Source organism: Rhinoderma darwinii, chromosome 7 (assembly GCF_050947455.1).
Source record: "Rhinoderma darwinii isolate aRhiDar2 chromosome 7, aRhiDar2.hap1, whole genome shotgun sequence".
NCBI classification, from domain to species: domain Eukaryota; kingdom Metazoa; phylum Chordata; class Amphibia; order Anura; family Rhinodermatidae; genus Rhinoderma; species Rhinoderma darwinii.
The window spans coordinates 134042288-134063870 of NC_134693.1; the positions used below are offsets into that span (position 1 = coordinate 134042288).

The 21583-nt window shown below is 44.0% G+C and overlaps 1 protein-coding gene across 1 annotated transcript in view; it reads left to right on the forward strand.

Moving 5' to 3' along the window:
• Positions 1–2972: 2972 nt before the first annotated feature.
• The window catches only part of LOC142656805 (sodium- and chloride-dependent creatine transporter 1-like), a 62359-nt gene continuing 43748 nt past the window's right edge, over positions 2973–21583 (forward strand). The window contains exon 1 of the mRNA XM_075831720.1: positions 2973–3371. Within this exon, the coding sequence (XP_075687835.1) occupies positions 3332–3371 (40 nt within the window). The 5' untranslated portion in view covers positions 2973–3331. The remainder of the gene's footprint in view (positions 3372–21583) is intronic.

The following is a 21583-nucleotide window of genomic DNA, read 5'->3' on the forward strand; positions in this document are numbered from 1 at the left end:
ACTGGGGTCTGTGACGGCCAGGGAGTGGACCAGTCCAGTCACCTGACCTCACATCAGAGACATGAGGTCAGATGACTCAGGTCAGGGGACAGGTCCACTCCCGTGCTGCAGCCTCCCAGCTCTGAAGTTACACATGCCGAGAAGCAGAGAGGAAGCTCCGCCCACAGCCCGTCCTGACCTGTCAGCAAGGAGACATGGTGAGTGTCTGTGTGTGTAGTGTGAATACAGTGTGCGTCTCTGTGTTTGTATGTGTATATGTTAAAGTGTGTGTGTCTGTGTGTGTGTGTGTCTCTGCATGTGTTTGTCTCTTATATCTACTACATTATCTGTACTCAGAGTTATCAGTGTGCTATCTGTAGTGTTACATAGGACCGCAGGTAACATCTACTACATTATCTGTACTGTGTAGCAGAGCTGAGATTGTAATTTAGCACAATGTGTTATCTGTGGTGTTACATAGGACTGCAGGTAACATCTACTACATTATCTGTACTCAGAGTTATCACTGCGTTATCTGTGGTGTTACATAGGACTGCAGGGGACACAACTACATTATCAGTACCCAGAGAGTTATCACTGTGCTATCTGTGGTGTTACATAGGACTGCAGGTAACATCTACTACATTATCTGTCGTTGTGTACATATGTGCCTGTGTGCGTATATATGGGTCTGTTTGTGAATGTGTCTTTGTGCTTGTATATTTGTGCCTTTTATGTATTTGTATATGTTCCTGTCTGTGTATTTATCTGCCTGTGTGTGTTTATATGTGTCTGTACGTCTATATATTTACCTGTATGTATGTATGTATTCCAGAATGTGTGTATGTGTATTTGCCTGTATGTCTAAATATCTGTCTTTATCTATGTACAGTATATATGTTCCAGCATGTCCATATATGTGGTTAATTTTTGGTTTGTGTAGGGGGCGGCAATAGAGAGTCCCGCACAGGACGCCATCCAACCTAAGGCCGGCCCTGGCTGTCACCGACCCTAGTCAGAAGAAACTCTGCCGCTGCCTGTGCCGAATGACCTCCTCGGCTTCTCCGGTAAGTCACACCAGGCAGAGCGGAGAGTGGTAGCGGTAGGCTACCGCTCACCTGTCTGTTCACAGTGTGGCGCTAAGTACAAGGGGGAGTGTGGCGCTATTTAAAACGGGGGAATGTGGCGCTATTTACAAACAAGGGGGAGGAGTGTGGCGCTATTTACAAAGGGGCAGCGGGCTGTGTGTGGCACTATCTACAAGGGGGGGGGGAGTGTGCCGCAATCTACTAGGGGGGCAGCGGGCTGTGTGTGGCACTATCTACAAGGGGAGGGGGGGGAGTGTGCCGCTATCTACTAGGGGGGCAGCGGGCTGTGTGTGGCACTATCTACAAGGGGGGGGGGAGTGTGGCGCTATCTACTAAGGGGGAAGCGGGCTGTGTGTGGCACTATCTACAAGAGAGGGGCTGTGTGGCGCTATCTACTAGGGGGGAAGCGGGCTGTGTGTGGCACTATCTACAAGGGGGGGAGTGTGCTGCTATCTACTAGGGGGGCAGCGGGCTGTGTGTGGCACTATCTACAAGGGGGGGAGTGTGCTGCTATCTACTAGGGGGGAAGCGGGCTGTGTGTGGCACTATCTACAAGGGGGGGAGTGTGCTGCTATCTACTAGGGGGGAAGCGGGCTGTGTGTGGCACTATCTACAAGGGGGGGAGTGTGCTGCTATCTACTAGGGGGGCAGCGGGCTGTGTGTGGCACTATCTACAAGGGGGGGAGTGTGCTGCTATCTACTAGGGGGGAAGTGGGCTGTGTGTGGCACTATCTACAAGAGAGGGGCTGTGTGGCACTATCTACAAGAGAGGGGCTGTGTGGCACTATCTACAAGAGAGGGGCTGTGTGGCACTGTCTACAAGAGAGGGGCTGTGTGTGGCGCTATCTACAAGAGAAGGGCTGTGTGGCGCTATCTACAGGGGGCTGTGTGTGGCGCTATCTACAGGGGGCTGTGTGTGGCGCTATCTACAGGGGGCTGTGTGTGGCGCTATCTACAGGGGGCTGTGTGTGGCGCTATCTACAGGGGGCTGTGTGTGGTACTATCTACAGGGCTGTGTGTGGTACTATCTACAGGGGGGCTGTGTGTGGAGCTATCTACAGGGGGCTGTGTGTGGCGCTATCTACAGGGGGCTGTGTGTGGCGCTATCTACAGGGGGCTGTGTGTGGCGCTATCTACAGGGGGCTGTGTGTGGCGCTATCTACAGGGGGCTGTATGGCGCTATCTACAGGGGGCTGTGTGTGGCCTCTTTAATTTATTTTCTGTTAATTTATTTTTATGTTAATTACATTATAGATCTACATCGCTTGTAAAATGTAGAAATGCTTTTATACTCGCGTTACATTAAAAAAATTGTGAAAAAAAATTACACCTCATTGATTGGTAGGGAAAGAAAACATGGCGAGGGGGAAGGAGATGTTGGAAAATAAGTTGGGGGGGGGGGGGCGCCAATCTGAATCTTTGCCCCGGGTGCAGGAGAACCTAGCTACGCCTCTGCTTTGTGATCTGCTTATTGTCAAGGGACAAGCTAAGGGTGAGAACGCGTGGAGCAGCAGCCACACGCGGTGGGGAATGGGTAATGGTGAGATGTTGCCGATTGCAACCAATCATTTTCAAGGGTTCTTTTGAATAACAAAACCAATGTGTTTCAACTTTTCCTTTGCACCAGTGAGTGCGCGAAAGAGTTAAATGACAAATTCAGCTCTGCTACACCTGCCTGGTGCATAATGTGCACTGTCTCTCCGGCATGTAAAGGGTTGAGGATGAATGGAGGTGTCTGTGCGGATCTTGCAGTGCATTACTAAGCAGGTGCATGTGTTGATGCTGCTCCACCAGTAGAGGCTGCTCCACCAGTAGAGGCTCTGCCCAATCACAGGAGATGGGAGGGTGGAAGGTTTTTTTTTTCCTCCTCTAATTCTTTATTTGGAGACAGAAGGCTCAGTTGCTTGTGAGACAGCGAGTGTGATGGAGCTCGTTCACACGCAAAGCCTCCTTTTCCATTCTTGAACCAGCTCTGCCAGGCAGCTGACCGCTCGCTGACGCTTCATTCCCACGTTCCGAAACTTCATCAATGCGGTTCTTCCGACTCACCTTCAAGTGTTTTGTGGATTGTTTCTGAATCCCCTCCCCCGCTCCCCGAGGTTCTCTCTCTCTCTTTTTTTTTTAAAAAAAAAATCATTATAATTTTCTTTTATAAAAAAAAAAAGACTAAATAAATTTTATATTTGCTGCAAAAAAAAAAGAGAAAAAAAAAAAAAATAAGAGAGAAAATATATAAATCTAGAGATCCGACATCTCCACCGACCATGAGAAGTATAACAACCGCAACGAAAGACAAGAGCGCAGGTACGTCTAATGCAAATGTCAATCTATAGCCGGCCGCATAGTGATGAGTGGTGAGCCGCCCGCCCCTATAGAGCCCCCATTATTACACATGTGATATATAGTGATGAGTGGTGAGCCGCCCACCCCTATAGAGCCCCCATTATTACACATGTGATATATAGTGATGAGTGGTGAGCCGCCCGCCCCTATAGTGCCCCCATTTTTATACATGTGATGTATATGACGGCAGAGGACGCGCTCCACTCGCTGCACCCATCCGTTCATCCTCATCGTGCCCGTATGCGGATAGATCCGTGCGTGTCCGTCATGTAGAAATTCACTTCCTGCTGCAGCTTTATTATATTCAGTAAAAACATAGACTTGTTCTAGATAAACGGAGTTATAATATCCATAGTGAGAAGAAAGACTCGTGTGCTTGGATGGAAGAATACATTGTTTTGTTTTATTGGGGTGTATAGAGGAATGTATCTATATCTATCTATATATCCATCCATCCCGTATCTGTCCTATCTATCTCATCCGTCTGTCTGTCTGTCTATCTCATATCTGTCTCTATCTATCCATCCCGTATCTATCTATCTATCTATCTATCTATCTATCTATCTATCTATCTCCTATCTATCTATCTATCTATCTATCTATCTATCTATCTATCTATCTATCTATCTCATATTTATCTATCTATCTCATATTTATCTATCTATCTCATATTTATCTATCTATCTCATATTTATCTATCCGTCTCCTATCTCTATCGGGTTTCCCAATTACCGTTCTGGTTTATTCCGGTTTCTCTTCATATTACGCATTGTCGCCGTGTTCCATTAGTGCCGCTCACTGCAGATATGTGATAACATTGCTTACGTATGAGCAGACACGCACCGTGTGCACCGCGCTTGGTTGAGAACGCGCTACGCCACCATCATATCTGCGTGCGCAGGCCTTGCTTTCCATCATCCTCTAGATGTAGGGGATTGTAGTCCTAAAGGTTTTCTGTCAGGAGCACAACCCTCCCAACACTAGAGCAAGACGCCTTTCTGCCAGGCGGTGATTTCTTGCTGTCAGTGGACATGCAGCACAATAGATCTCCCATCCCCCGCCGCACTCTTCTCCGCACCATCTTGGAATCGCTTTGTATGACGTACAATTGGATAATATAATGCGTCGTATTCATATATAATTGTAGGACGTCCCTGGAGAAACCTATGGCATAAATATTAAGTAATGTGTACAGATGTAGCAGAGCTGGGTTACTTATTTGTCGGAAGCCATGGTAGTATCACAATATTTTGTGTGGTTTTACTATATTATTGTACCTCATAAAGTGATCATTAAATACATACAATGTAGCCCCCAAAACAGCTAAATAACAGGTTTAGCTCTGCTACATCTGTATATTCAGGGCTATAGCGCTAGGCAGTGCAGTGGTACATGGACGCTGGTGCCTAAAGGCCCTGTTCACACAGAGTTTTTTGCAGGAGGAAAATTCTGCCTCAAAATTCCGTTTGTGATTTTGAGGCAAATTTTGTCCATCCTGCACGTCGTTTTTCGCGTTGTTTTTCGCCCGCTGCCATTGAGTGCTACAATGGGAGGTCAGAGGCGTAAACATGCGAAGATAGGGCAAGTCCCTTCTTTCTCCCGCGAGGCGGTTTTTGACGAGTTTCCGCTCCAAAAAAGCTTGTCAAAATACTCAGTGTGAACAGGCCCTTAGGGGGCCCAAAGGCGTCTCTACCACATAAGTAGACATCAGTGTTTTAAATGGCACGTGGTAGTTGTGGGGGCCTCGAGCTTCCAATTACGCCCCTGTGTATATGTGAGAGCGATTACGTGTACGAATGTAGCAGAGCTAAATTTGTCACAAACCCCTGGGGTTACATCGTGGTCAATAACGATAAATGTCCTGCAATTTATACGCAATGTATTTGTTGCACAGATGACAAGCTCTGCTACATCTCAGACTCCGCAGTGTCCTACCGCTGTATATCCTATGTTAGAGAGATTCCTAGAGCGTTCAACATTGTCAACCTGCTTACAGTATCCATATAATTTCTAAGCACAGAGCCATGCTGCTGTGCCCTCCCCGCCTTAGAGTGTCAGCTCTTCAGGCCAGGACTGACTGCTCGTTCTCTAGTTTCCAAGATAGAACTTGAAAATGAATGTTAAAAAAAAAAGCTGGGAGCGCCAATGCCTTGAGCACGATCGCAGCGGGCACAAGGCACCATTGAAAGTCTGAACGGTACTGAAACATTGTAACGCAGCCAACGTTAATGTTCTTCATTGATTCCCATGAAAGGAAATGAGAAGACTGGCAGAGCCCAAGTAGGTGCCACCTCCAGAGTAAAGACTGTGGAGAAGGGCAGAGGGCACTGGTGATGGTGTGTGTGTTTAACCCTGTCCTTGCCATAAAGCTTTGATTAGGCAACAATTAACTCCAACCAAGGAGAAGTTAGGGGACCCGTCAGTTCTCCTGACGTGTCTGTTTTAGTAAATACTTCTACTTCCCATGAAATGACAATTCAGGAGCATCTTTTTCTTAAAGTGTAGCTAAACATTTAACAAACTTCTGACCTATCATAGTGACGTGTCAGAAGTTTTGATTGGTGGGGGTCCGAGCAATGAGACCCCCACCAATCGCTAGGACCAAGCAGCTGAAGCGTTGGTGTGATCGATGAGCCGCTTCGTTTTTTGTTCGGCTTTTTCCGGAAATCAATGTATCGGAGTGCGGGCTCAATAGAAAGTCTATGAGCCCGTACTCCGATACATCGGTTTTCTGGAAAAAGCCGAACAGAAACGAAGCGGCTGAGCGCTCACACGAGCACTTTTGTGTTAGCGATTGGTGGGGGTCTTGGTTCTCGGACCCCCACCAATCAAAACCTCTGATATTTTAGAAGTTTGTAAAATGTTTAGCTACAATTAAAGACTCTACGTTGTGCCGTTCCTCTGTTATTCTTCCTAGAAATGAATGAATGAATGAAATTGACAACTGGGTGTTAGCAATTGGGTGTGTCCTTACACAGTGACACTGTCCAATCAGGGCTAACAGAGAGACTGTGTAGGGACATGCCCATTTGATAAAGAGATTGTAACACCCAGTTGTCAATTTATTCATAAATTTCCAGGAGGAATAACAGAGGAATGTCACAACACAAAGTTCTAAGAAAATATGTTTCAAAATTATTTCATGGGGGTTACATGTATTTACTTAAATAGACATGGCAGGAGAGGTGACAGATCCATTTTAATGCTCTAATGTAAAAGTGTTAATCATGTTTGTGGGTCCTACTTGATCGATCAGTATTGTATAAGTCCTTGTGTTGTCCTCCTCTGTCAAGCTGTAATATCTGATTCTGGGAAAGCTGGGTAACAACCAATATGGTTGCCATTTGTAGATCCTCAGCTGTCCCAGATGCCTCAAGATCAGTAGTGTTAGGCCTTGTTCACACCTACAGGATTTGGGCACAGATTCAAAGTTTTTTTTTTTGTAACCCCATTTGTACACTCCGGGAAAAAAAATCTACGTGGAATAACGAATGTGGTGCGGATTTTAAGTCACCGCGTGCTCATTATTGCCGTGAACGCTGGACGTTAACGCAGTGGATTTGCCCTATTCAATTACAATAGGGATAATCGGCTAGCGGATGTGCTGCCACAGGTTCGTAGAATATATTACTGTGGAAAGCTGCGTGACGACCCTTGTAGGAGCTGTAATGGCGGCCATATTGGTCATCACCCAGCTTTCCCAGAATCCGGTTAAGAAATGGCTGAATAGGTTTTTCAACAACTTGGAATTCCTTGGCGTATGATCCGGTCGCCACGCCGTGGGCTGTGTCTGGTTTTGCATCTCAGCCCCGTTCAATTCAATGACGATGAGTGGCGCTGTTTCCGGGAAAAAAGTAGATCGGTTTCTCTGATCCTGGACGATCCCTTGAAGATGGTCACATGACCACCCGCCAAGTGCCCTCCAGGAATGGTGTTTAGGGAGCATTAACTGTAGGGAATGAGTTTCCATTTACTGATGTGTTCCTTAAACATAGATGCCCATTACGCTCTAATGCCCAGGCAACTATGGTTGGCATCCATTTGCCCCTGTGGACTTGGAAAACATACCAGCCCGGAGACTTCTAACAGTAATCTGGTTGAACTTCGTTATTTCGGAGTAAATGATTGGCAGGCCGACATATCCGATGAATGGACAGAAGTGCATGCTGCATCAGGGACGAGGGAAACTCTTTACGTACCAGGGGCAAGGCTGGCAGAATGAGAGCCCACAATCAACCTCCATGTTCTAGTAGTGTAATGTGCGTTGTTCGCTAATATAATGACTAGTACCTGTGTCCACTGACTACGTTTTTAGCCTGGTTGCACATGACCTAGTGCCACTCGGGCCATTTTTCGCGGCATCAGAGTGGCACCCGATAGTTTTCACTGACCTATTCACCGGTTGAATTGGGTGCATGAAAACCGACCTGACGTGTCCTATCTTTCCACGGATCAAGGACGGGGCTCGGCTGGCACACTGGTCGTGTGCATTAGGCTTTAGTCCCTGTTACCCCGTGGTTTAGTGAACCATCTCCTGGTGTCAATGATTGTGTCCCACTCTTTGGTGTCCAGTGGTTTAATCTCCTTGTCTCCGGACCCCGGGCGGCTTAGTGTCTCCGGACCCCGGTGCTGGGCGGCTTAGTGTCTCCGGACCCTGGGCGGCTTAGTGTCTCCGGACCCTGGGCGGCTTAGTGTCCCGGACCCTGTGTCCAGTATAAGGTTTACATTGGTACACTGTCCAGTTGCTGGTGCCTTAGAACTAATGTTGTGGTGACTGGTACACTGAGGCATTATGGCCCTGGTTTAATGTCCCAGAACTTGGTTTCCAGTCGTTTGGGGTCTTGGCATCTTACAGACTCTTCCTTCTTTCTGAGATTTTTTTTCGGGCGGGGGCACCACTGTTATGCCACGTTGGGGTACACATCTGTGTCCTAAGCTACTATCCACCACCACCTACATGGACACTGAAGAAACTTTAGAGACATATAAGAGGGGGAGGGGTGAATGTAGATCGAGGGGGGGGGGGTTTCTTCTTTTATAAAAGGCGCTGAGCATTAATTGTGCATTTCATGTTATAAATGGAGTCAAATAATTGTAAGAAATCTGCGTCTCCTGCAGTTCATCCCCTTGGTAACCAGATAAAATTACATTTCCAAGGCCGGAGAGACGAAGCACTTTATTTTCTACCCACTGATCTGGCATAAATTCTCCTGCATTGGATACGAACTATGAAGATTTGCAGGACGGATCTGACAACATATTATTATGTAACATCTGCCCCCACAACGGGCAGAATCGCTACCCAGCAGCGGGATCGTCAGGATCTCCATAAGAACTAGTGACATCACTGAGGCACGAGCCACGTTGCGCCTCAACGCCAAATCCAATAGTGAGGTCCGTATTGAATAACAGGTGGAAGGAACGCTCTTCTTTGACTCGTCGGCCACGCTTTCTCCAGAAACTGATTAAAGTGGGTCTTCGCATTTAGGGGTCCCACCTCCACGATCAGGTGTTTGATGCAGAGAGAACCGTGTTGTCTATACTAGTGACGATCGAACATAACAAGAAACCCATCGTATACAATAAGCGGCTATGCCAACCATAGTTTACAACGGGCAACGTTATAGTCTTGGAGATTAAGGGCTAGTTCACACACAGGTTTTTTTTTTTTTATTCGAATACTACGTCGGAAACCACTCCAAAAAACGTCCGAAAACGCCTCCCATTGATTTCAAGGGGAGGCAGAGGTTTTTTCAGTTTTTTGTTTTTTTTCCCCACGAGCGGAAAAAAGAACCCTCATGCCCTTTCATCAGGTGTTTCCGTCTCTGACCTCACATTGACATCGATGGGAGGTATAGAAAGCGGTTTTCGTGCCTTTTTTTTTACATTTTTTTTTTGTCTGTGGCGCTCAATGGCCGCGGCCGAAAAACGCCACAAAAAAACGCTGCAAAAAGTGCAAACAGGTCAAAATCTGTCCCAAAATTCCTTCAGGAATTCAGGCTTTTTCCGCCTGCAAAAAAAACTCTGTGTGAACAGGGCCTAAGTTGGAGAGGAAGTTGGGCGATCCCTTTACTTTAGCTGAGCGTGACCTAAGATGGCATTGAAGAAGGGGTGTTGTAAGTCGGACAACCTCTTTTGGGGATCTTGTACCTTCAAGCTAAATACTGGTAATCGTGTCCCTTCCTAATAATATTAGGGCTGATTGTCCCTCACTCGGCCCCTTTCATTGGGGGTTTTTAGTAGGGTCTACTTGCTCATGTAAAGCCAGGACCCTTATGATCAACTAGGATTCATTCTCAGGACCTGTAAAGTCCTGCAGTGATTACGATAAGGCCTGTATGGATTCGGGTGGCATGTAGAATCACTATAGGTCCTATTATAAGCACCACGAGGCGCAGTATATAGCAATGGTTCTAGGTCAGAACACCTCTATAATGTGACATGCAATGGAGAATGCCCATATATATATATATATATATAATTTATTTTTTTTCTCAGTAATTCTGTATGACATGGGGGGTACAGTATGGACAAATAGCAGTCTACGGGCGCCATATTACGGAACCATACAACACAGATCTGTGATATGGACTGAGATTGACGGCTGATCTGCTTGCTTTTCTGTAGGTCATGTCGTTACGTGAAGAGCACGTGGGCAACTGTCATCTAAAACTGACGAGTGTAGTGAAGGGAAGAATGCAATTGTACAAGGCAAGGGTAGCATGATGATCAGTGGTTGGCACTGCTGCCCTACAGTACTGGAGCCATTGGTTCAGCTGTATTGAGCCTGTATGTTCTCCACGAGGTTATTCCGCTTTAAAATGGTAATTAGATTTTGGGCTCGTTTGGTGGCAGTGACCAAATTGCTTAAAGGGTACATCCACCTTAGAACGAGTTTTTACAGTTTACATATAGAATGAATGTACATTGTCACTTTGTAATAACATGACAATTACTTATCTTGTACTGATCCTGAGTTGAATCCTGTATTATACTCCAGAGCTGCACTCATTATTCTGCTGGTGGAGTCACTGTGTACATACATTACATTACTGATCCTGAGTTATATCCTGTATTCTACTCCGGAGCTGCGCTCACTATTCTGCTGGTGGAGTCACTGTGTACATACATTACATTACTTATCCTATACTGATCCTGAGTTGAATCCTGTATTATACTCCAGAGCTGCTCTCACTATTTTGCTGGTGGAGTCACTGTGTACATTACATTACTTATCTTGTACTGATCCTGAGTTATATCCTGTATTATACTCTGGAGCTGCGCTCACTATTCTGCTGGTGGAGTCACTGTGTACATACATTACATTACTTATCCTGTACTTATCCTGAGTTACATCCTGTATTATACTCCAGAGCTGCACTCACTATTCTGCTGGTGGAGTCACTGTGTACATACATTACTTATCCTGAGTTACATCCTGTATTATACTCCAGAGCTGCGCTCACTATTCTGCTGGTGGAGTCACTGTGTACATACATTACATTACTTATCCTGTACTGATCCTGAGTTGAATCCTGTATTATACTCCAGAGCTGCGCTCACTATTCTGCTGGTGGAGTCACTGTGTACATACATTACATTACTTATCCTATACTGATCCTGAGTTGAATCCTGTATTATACTCCAGAGCTGCGCTCACTATTCTGCTGGTGGAGTCACTGTGTACATACATTACATTACTTATCCTATACTGATCCTGAGTTGAATCCTGTATTATACTCCAGAGCTGCACTCACTATTCTGCTGGTGGAGTCACTGTGTACATACATTACATTACTTATCCTGTACTGATCCTGAGTTATATCCTGTATTCTACTATAAATCTGCATTTGAAATTCTGTAGTTTCAGAGCTCAAATCTCCCAGCATTTCTTGCTTGTTCAGTGTCTGGATAGAACTTCCTCTGGGGACTTGCAGTCTGGGAAGTGTCATCTTTACCCCAGACGCTGCACAGTTATCTGATGTAAGAAACGAACTGTCCCCTGGCATTATAGGAGCTCAGATACAGCCCAGAGATGCATTTACAATTCTGTTGGTCCTCCCTGGAAACTGTCAGCAAGCTTGTGGACAGGCACACAGCTCAGCTAAACTCCTGCAGAGCAGAATTAAAGCAGTACACTGGCCATATATATCTTTGCAATACTTCAAGTTGCATAGAGAAGGACTCTTATAATATATATATATATATATATATATATATATATATATATAGTGTGTATGTGTATATATATATATCTACATACAAAGTATTGGGTCATCAGAGGTGAAGCTATATTATGGGCAATACTCTGCAAATTAATGGTGGAGTTCCACTTTTAACTTCATGTTATCAGAGAGCAGGTGACACGGTGTCAGGTCGGAGCCGCAGATCTTGACACAATATGCGTCTGTTCCATGGCGTTTACGTGTCAGCGCTTGTAAATGTCTTCATTGTGCCCACACGTTGCAGAGAATAGGAGGTGCCAGGATCCGTCCGCTTCTTCATTCCTTTTCGCCTCCTGAACAAAGATGTTTTCTTTCCCTCTGTTAACATAACATACTTTTGTTTTGCCAATAATGGAAGAATCTACGCGGCGCGTTGTTAGTAAATCTCCATATAATCCGTCCTCCTATGACTGTATAAAGAGGCGCCCTCGTTTTTTGCCTTGGAAACAGAGATCTAACACGACGCTCCTGAGCCCCCCAACTATCCGGCGTCATTTATAGTCCTGGTCTCCTCATAGATTCTCCAGCGCCCCGACCTCTGCACCCCCTGTAGTTACACCCCCTGGAAGTCATAGATTGTATCATATGTGTAATATCCTTTTGTATCAAATATGACCTTGTGGGCTTTCCTAGACTTCTGAATGGCCTTTGTGTTTGGTTCTGCACTGATACATTCTTCACGTCTCATGTTGCTGCATAACGGGGAAGATTTTTCATGTTTTTTCAATACAGGTCCAAAATTCACCTGCTGATAAATACCTAATCTATCGTGGTCAGAGTTCAGTTTTTCTGATGTGGAGCTCCAGGTAGACATTGGGGGAAAGTGAAAAATGTTCCTACACCAGTTTTCTGGCGTAAAAATGTCGCAAACAGCTCAAAAGACTTTTTGGCCACTTCCCCATCCCCCCCCCCCCCCCGCTGTTGCTACTTTTCATAAAAGTGGGTGGAGCTTAGCGGAAGGGGCCAAGTCATGTGCTATAATTTACATAAAAACCGGCGTAAATCATAGCAGAATTTTCATTTCGTGTCGCGCGGACAGCAGAAGAGTGTTAATACATTTGTCACATCTTTCTCTAGCTTGTTTTTAGACGGGCGCAGTCCTATATTATTAAATAACACTCTGTCTGCAGCCACCTCTAGGGGGAGCTCACTGCACACAATGTATATAATAATAAACCAGTATGCAATAAGCTCCTACACTCCCCCTAGTGGTGACTGCAGGTAGCTAGAATTTTCTCATTCAGCACGGTCTAGGCAGAAGATTTGTGTAACTGATACTTGTGGTTTGACTGTCATCTTTTATCAATTATTCTCTGTGGAGCAGCCGGACTAAATGTTCTCAACATGGCTGCAATTATTGTAAGCAGGGGATTTGCTTTCCGAACGTGTCTGGAGAAAATACATTTCGTTTAGTTGGACGTTGGGGTGTCACATTCTGCTGTGAGGGTCCGCTAAGAGCTACTATTATCCAGGAGGACTGAGGAAGGGCTTGTCCAGTTTGGATGGTTCATCAGCATAAAAAAAAAAGCGACCCTAAATTGGACAACCCCTTTTAATATGAACTCCAGTGAAAATGATCTTCTGATAAGTCTTGTCATATGTCTGTCACTTTTTCTGGGGATCCCCTGATCCGGCATGACTGTTCTGTGCAATGCATCTCTACTGCTGGATCACATTGCGTGGAGGGCCCCTGTACAAACATGGCATAATACTGCCATAATAGTGCCTAAATAATGCCACAAGACAGTCCCAAATGACAGTACTAAACAATAGGGACATAATCGTGCCATATAGTGCTTACATAATGGCATACAATGAACACACACAGTGCCCAAATAATAACGTTAGTAACTTGAAGATTTTATTAGTGTGAAAGTACAGTGCCCACAACAGTGCCATGGAGTGCCCAAATACCAGTGCCCACATAACGTTATAAAGTACCTAAATAATATCCGTGCCATACGGTGCCCACGTAATACTGCCATATAGTACTTATACAAGGCTTTCTTCCGCCTAAGGCAAATACTAAATTTGGTGCTCATCACACACTAAAGCCGAATTCAGACGACCGTAGCATCAGCCGACACACGGACGCATGTATTTCAATGGGGCTGTTCACATGGCAGTTGTTACAACGGACCGTGGGAAGGGTCAGTTGAAAAATAGAACATGTTCCATTTTCACGGAACCCTCGATAGACTCAAATCTATGGGGATAAGTGAAAGAGACCCGCACGTCTGCAACTTAGAGTCTCCCCACGTTCGTCTGAATTCGGCCTTAGAAATACAAAAAAATCCCTTGGATTTGTGGTTCAGTGGCCCAATAATCTGCCTGATGCCCTATTTTTACGAGAACCCCCCCCCCCTCCTCCGCTTCCAGGTGCCCCTGACTTATATAATACGGCTTACATAATAGCGCCACACAGTGCACACAAACATTGCCCAAATAACATTTTTAAAATGCCTAAATAAATCTACAGCAATCGCAATGACGTATATTACGATTAGAGCGGGGACCTTGATGGCAGCCCCATGCTATAGTGTAGTGCGGTGCCCTTCAGGTAACTCCGCCAGGCACCTGAGGCGATGTCCTAAATTCTAGGTGTGTGGCGCTGCCCTTGAAATCCTAACTGCTCACATACAGGTTTCAAGGACAACGCTCTGTATCAATGAAGATAGATAATGAGCTGTGTCCTTGAGGCGGCGCGAGTCCTCGCTCTAGAGATGGTGATAAGGAAGCACATCGCCTCTGCTGCATCTCCGCAGTAGTTCCTGCACTCCCACTGATTTGTGTAGGTGTCTGTGGGCTAGCGCACAATGATTTATGGACGTTGTGAGTGACTCATTGCTCTGCATTGTGATGTCACAGGCTGGTTCCGAGCACAGGCTGAGAATAGATAAGTAGACGCCAAGCCGGATTCTTGGCAAAGGAATATCAAGGACGTTTGTTCCTTATTGTTCATGGCCTGGCGTGCTACGTGTGCCTCCGTGTAGTCGTATACTGTCAGATTATCATTTTTTACTATTAAGAGATCACCAGTATTATATTATAATCATTATATGTCACATGGGTGAGGGGCCCGGGTACGGATTTTGCTTTGGGGACCCAGAAGCTTCAAGTTACATCTTTGTGGTTTGCTTTCAATGAATCCTAGTGAATTATGGGTAAATTAAGTAATCTATAAACTGGAAAATCGAAAGGTCCTCTTCAGTTAGCACATGTGTTTCCTCTGGGCACCTTGACACTCCCCCCCCCCTTCACACTGAAGAGACTTGGATGGCTTCCTATGAAATTTACCTTATCATATATGTATGGCAGGGGAATCCGACTATAGGCCTCCCCAGGGACCGGGCATGATATGAGTGTAATCTGTGGACTATGTTGGTGCTATATAACTGACGGGAAATACATTTTGAGAATTTTTTGAATAATCATATGGTGATCACAATGCAAACAGAATAAATATAGTAATTACAAAAGTCAAACCCTAATTGCTCCTTGTGATAATTGGTATAGTTATGGAAGGTGCTGAGGCTTCAGGTCCTTGCACCTGAAGGGACTCAAAGGCTCCTCTGTCACATTGATGAACTTATTCTGCAACTGTCATAGCATGCTGGGAGTTGTAGTTTCACCTGAATTGAAGAGCCACAGGTTGCATACATCTCTCTATCCTCTACTCTGCTTGTGACTGATATAGACTTGTCCCAAAAATGTAACTTTTTTTTTTTCTTTCTTCTATGTTCATTATGAGTTGAATGTATGCGATAAGTTCCCCCTAGTGGTGGCTTCAGGCAGCAAGAATTTTAACATTTAACTAAATGACCATGGAGAGATTTGGAGCTCTATATCAACCAGAGTTTTATAACGATAAGTAATTATTAATTTTAGTTAATCATAATTTAAGAAATGTAATAGTCAGGGAATGGAGGATGGGGGTCAACAAGGCGTTAAGCAACTTTAGCAAAGTAATCTTCAACCCTTTGGCTCAACAGCTGTTGCAAAACTACACCACCCATCATGTAGAGAGTTGTAATATAATGGAGCAGTCCGGGACGGCATCATCACACGGCGAACCCGGGCAAGTTCTGGGGTCCACAGTCCTTCAGGGGGGGGTCCCACTTGGAAACCAGGTGCATTACGCTGCCGTCATGGCTCCTCCTTGACCGGAATCCCCCTCCAGAGTGTTACCGATGCTCTCGCCCGGGATTCCTCTCCTGGAGAAGCCCCTGATGTCATTATCCATATATGGACCGTGACGTCAGGGGCTCCTCCATGTGTGGAAGCCCTGGCCAGAGCGTTGCCGACGCTCTTGACGGGGACTCTCCTCCTAGTGGAAGTCCCTGTCTAGAAGCGGAATCCCCCACCCCCAGTGTGTTGCCGATGCTCTAGCCGGAAAGTCTGTTCCTAGATGGAGCCCCTGACGTCCCTGTCCATATATGGACAGTGAACGGCGTAAATGCCCTGAAAAATGGCTGAAAATACGGGGTCTTAATGCCTCCAAACCTCTGCCCATTGATTTTAATGGGGAAAATGGCATTCTGTTCCCACGGGGCGTTTTTTACGCTGCTGTTTTAAAAAAAGAAGTGCATGTCACTTCTTGAGCTGTTTTTCATTGTCTTAATGGGAAACCGCTCCAAAAATGGGCGCAGAAATCGTTTGTGGTTTCATAAGCGGCTGAAAATCAGAGGCAGCATTCTTGTGAAGTCTGTTTTAGTAAATAATTGCATTCCCCATGAAATAACAAAACGGCAGAATTTTTTTTTATAGAATTCTCCCTTGTGCAGTTCCTCTGTTATTCCTCCTGGAAATGTATGAATAAATTGACAATAGGACATGTGAAACTCTGACAATGTCCAATCAGTGCTAAAAGTAGCAGACGAAGTTACCACACACCCTGTTGACAAGTGCAATGGTAATGCCCTTTTGTCAATTTACTCATACATTTCCAGGAGGAATAACGGTGGGATGGAACAACGCAGGGCTTGAAGAATAGATGCTCCAGAATTGTTGTTTCATAGGGAATATAAGTTGTTTTTTTTTACTAAAAGGGACATGTCAGGACAGCGGACACAGATCCCATTTAAAAGAGGTTTTCCACTATCTAATTGCTCGGACCCCCACTGACTGCAAAGACAGGGGACCCTCGTTCCTTCTCCTGTGCCCTTGTCTGATTTTTTAAAGCGGCAGCATTGGTTTAGAGGAGCAGGTTTTGGATATACTCGCTGATGCTCAGTTCTGAAAGGGTTAATCTATATTGTGAATGTCCACAGCGTTTTTCGGAACCAGGTGACGTCGGCGCAGTTCTTTCCTTGCAGCAGCTGCGTATTGTATGACACAGATCCGCCATTTTTAGAATCATTAAACCTGCAATCAAACTCTATTCAGTCACTGGATGGGATTAAGAAAACTTGTCTAACAGTATAACAGGCCTAGTGGCCCATAGCAACCAATCGCAGCGCAGCTTTTATTTCTTATAGTTTTCTGGAAAAATGAAAGCTGAGCTCTGATTGGTTGCTATGGGAAACTAAGGCTGTTTTAATGAATCTCTTCAATTGTTTCTGAGCAGCGCTCTTTAATGGTGTCAGAGGCCGTAATGATGGCGGCCATCTTGTCACATAGACCAACGTGTCACCATTACCTCCCAACGTTTGAATCCCAAATCGCAAGACACTTAAGCTCCGCCTTGTTTTGTCCCCAAAACGGCACGGAGACACCTATTTATGCAAATTCGCAAAAATTCACAAAGGCACCACCTCGTTGTAATCCCGTTCGCGGGACAGACCCACAAAAAAAATGGACTGTTGTGCGGTACAGCGTCGCTTGTGACATACTGTATAAAAGACGTGGGTTACCTAAGTTTTTTTCCTCAGTTGTTTCTGGGAAAGCCAAACCAACATGGCCGCTATCACCGCTCATACTGAGGTTTGTCACCCAGCTTTCCTCCGACCCAGGCCTACCATCATTTCAATCCCAAATTGTGGGAAATTTCGCCTAGAAATGCCCCTTTTCTGCAAATCCGCATAAGCACCCCCCTATTTGCGGTACGGTTTGCAACACCGTCTCACGAAAACTGACCTTCAAATGGCCGATCTACCGCATATGCTATGATATGAAGCTTCTCCATTATATTTTATTGCAAAACAAGGCAGATTGGCCATTCAGGGATCTGGGGAAAGCTGGGTGGCAAATATCAGCGTGAGCTGTAATGACTGGCAAATCTGTACAGGAGTCAGGGATGTACTACTAGGAAGTTCTCCATTCAGGACTTTGGGAAAGCTGGATGACAATGCATATGGGGGCTATAATGGCGGCTATTTTGTCCATCACGCAATTTTTCTGGAAGCCGATAACTGTAAATGAGAAATAGAGAAGGAAAACCTGACAACGACCTGATTGTAGTAGAGAAAAGGAGATCTGGTGAATGAATGCGGAGTATGACGTTGTCATGGTTACGCCGAGATTAATGATGTTTGGTTCTTAGCGGATTATAGGATTTTGTGCGTTTTAAACCTGAATGCTGGAAAGCAAAACCAGCACAGGAAGCGTAGCCTGAACTAATGTGCGCACGAAAAAGTTTATACATTATATATATTTATGGCAGTCGGAGCTCTGTTTTTCCGACGGCGCCAAATACCCTTTATAGACAGAATTAAAGAGGAGCTCTCACCTCTCCTGACATGTCTGTTTTAGTAAAGAATTGTATTCCCCCTGAAACAAGGAGCATCTATGTTTAGAACTCTACGTTGTGCCATTCCTCTGTTATTCCTCCTAGAAATGTATGAATAAATTGACAACTGGGTGTTACCAGTTGGGGGGGGGGGGGGGTGTCCTTACGCATTCTGACACTGTCCAATCAGTATTTGTGTTAGACTGTGTAGGGACACGCCCCTTTGACAAGGGGAACGGTAAGACCCAGTTGTCAACTTATTCATACGTTTCTAGGGGAAATAACAGAGGAACGGCACTATGCAGAGTTCTAAGAAAATGTCTGTTTTAGTAAATACTTGTGTTCCTCATGAAATAACAATTTTGGGACATCTCGGGAGGTATTGGACTCCTTTTTAATTAAGGAATAAGTACGCCGAGCGAGGCGGCTGATGGCCGGGATTACATGGAGCTCTTGTCTTGTCCAGACCCCATGTAATCTTAATAATTTACCCAACGGGGTAGAGCGCGGCGGAGAAATGCTCCACTAATGTATCCTGTCAACTCGTCATAAAAACGGAACGGCCGTGGGTTGCTGGGTATTCATAGATATTACTGTTTACAGTCTGCTAATTAAAAATATATGGCTGACGGTGGTAAACGGAGTTTGCTACGTGTAGTAGAGTTAAGTTTGTTACTTGGCAAACTCATTGTGCTATCGCTATGTGGTATCTAGTTGTAGGTAGGACTGCATTATATTAACTCCGATAATTAGCATGACCCATCCACAAAGCGGCTCCAAAGGGTTACATGACAAATTTGAGCTTCGTTTGAATATACCGTTATAGCAGAGCGGAGATTATCACCGAAATAACGAAATGAGTTCTCTGTGGACCGCATATAAGCCTTGCTGCATTATCTTATAAGCAAAAGATCAATGACAAATTCAGCTCTGCTACATCTGCATATATAACCTGTAGGCTGTGCGATTGCCGTTTATGAAACAAAGTTTATATAGGACCAGCGCTCTGTGTTGATTTGAACCATAGATGCTTTATTGACAAAAACATTGTATCCGACACAGTGATCGTGGGACTTGGGGGGGCGCGGAGCTTTACAAGTGGTCTCCTATGAGGGGATGTGCTTAGGATATAGAACAGACACTTCTGCGGGGTTAACACTTTGGCATTTTTATATCTAACGCATTTAAAGTAGAAAAAAATGAAGCAAAAAATCTCCTACTGTTTTGTGTATACAGCTCCTATGCAGACCATTGTGTCTCCATGGTTTCAGGCTACTAGACTGCTCTCTTCCATCTGCCGTTCTTCTACTGTGTGTAGGGTATCAAGAGGGTACAGAGTAACCCATAACTGCAGGACTAGGCTACACATGGGATTTGTTAGTAGCCTGCAACCATGGAGACAAAGTTCTGCATAGGTGCTGTATACACAAAACGATAGCAGGTTGTTTTTTTTTTAACAATGACTAGTTGCAAAGTTTCTTTCTTTTCTTATTTTAGATGCATTTTGAGCTATAACAACATTTTTTTTTTTTTTATTGATTGCCAAAGTATACATAGAGATCACGGTGCTCCTCTACAGGTATTTTGCCATCCCATCCGTCAGGACATATACACCTCATCCTAAATTTGCCTCTCTTCGCATTAGAAAGTTTCCCCTGATCTCTAGTGTAATCTGTACGATGCCGTACAAAGCAGTGTAACAGCCACAGCAGTTCTAGGTTGTATTAGTGCCGTGTGCGACTTGTGGAGCGTTAATCAGCCCGATCCAAACACGTCACGTATATGACCCATATATGATGTAATGCACAGCGACGCCAACAATAGTATTAAAGGCACCAGTAAAAGCGGACTCATCAGTAATTCCTCCCGCGCTTCCCCTATACATTTCCAGCACTGACACAATCCATTATTCTTGTTTGTAATAGTGAAATGGATCGTTCGGCGTTGACACCAATATTTTTATCTATAGGGGGCAGTATATAGTAGTTATATTCTTGTATATAGGAGGCAGTATTATAGTAGTTATATTCTTGTATATAGGGAGCAGTATTATAGTAGTTATATTCTTGTATATAGGGAGCAGTATTATAGTAGTTATATTCTTGTATATAGGGAGCAGTATTATAGTAGTTATATTCTTGTATATAGGGGCAGTATTATAGTAGTTATATTCTTGTATATATGGGGGCAGTATTATAGTAGTTATATTTTTGTATATAGGGGGTAGTATTATAGTAGTTATATTCTTGTATATAGGGGCAGTATTATAGTAGCTATAATCTTGTATATAGGGGCAGTATTATAGTAGTTATATTCTTGTACATAGGGGGCAGTATTTTATAGTAGTTATATTCTTGTATATAGGAGGCAGTATTATAGTAGTTATATTCTTGTATATAGGGGCAGTAATATAGTAGTTATATTCTTGTATATAGGAGGCAGTATTATAGAGTTATATTCTTGTATATAGGGGGCAGTATTATAGTAGTTATATTCTTGTATATAGGGGCAGTATTATAGTAGTTATATTCTTGTATATAGGGGCAGTATTATAGTAGTTATATTCTTGTATATAGGAGCAGTATTATAGTAGTTATATTCTTGTATATATGGGGGCAGTATTATAGTAGTTATATTTTTGTATATAGGGGGTAGTATTATAGTAGTTATATTCTTGTATATAGGGGCAGTATTATAGTAGCTATAATCTTGTATATAGGGGCAGTATTATAGTAGTTATATTCTTGTACATAGGGGGCAGTATTTTATAGTAGTTATATTCTTGTATATAGGAGGCAGTATTATAGTAGTTATATTCTTGTATATAGGGGCAGTAATATAGTAGTTATATTCTTGTATATAGGAGGCAGTATTATAGAGTTATATTCTTGTATATAGGGGGCAGTATTATAGTAGTTATATTCTTGTATATAGGGAGCAGTATTATAGTAGTTATATTCTTGTACATAGGGGGCAGTATTATAGTAGTTATATTCCTGTATATAGGGAGCAGTATTATAGTAGTTATATTCTTGTACATAGGGGGCAGTATTATAGTAGTTATATTCCTGTATATAGGGAGCAGTATTATAGTAGTTATATTCTTGTATATAGGAGGCAGTATTATATTAGTTATATTCTTGTATATAGGAGCAGTATTATATTAGTTATATTCTTGTATATAGGGGCAGTATTATAGTAGTTATATTCTTGTATATAGGAGCAGTATTATAGTAGTTATATTCTTGTACATAGGGGGCAGTATTATAGTAGTTATATTC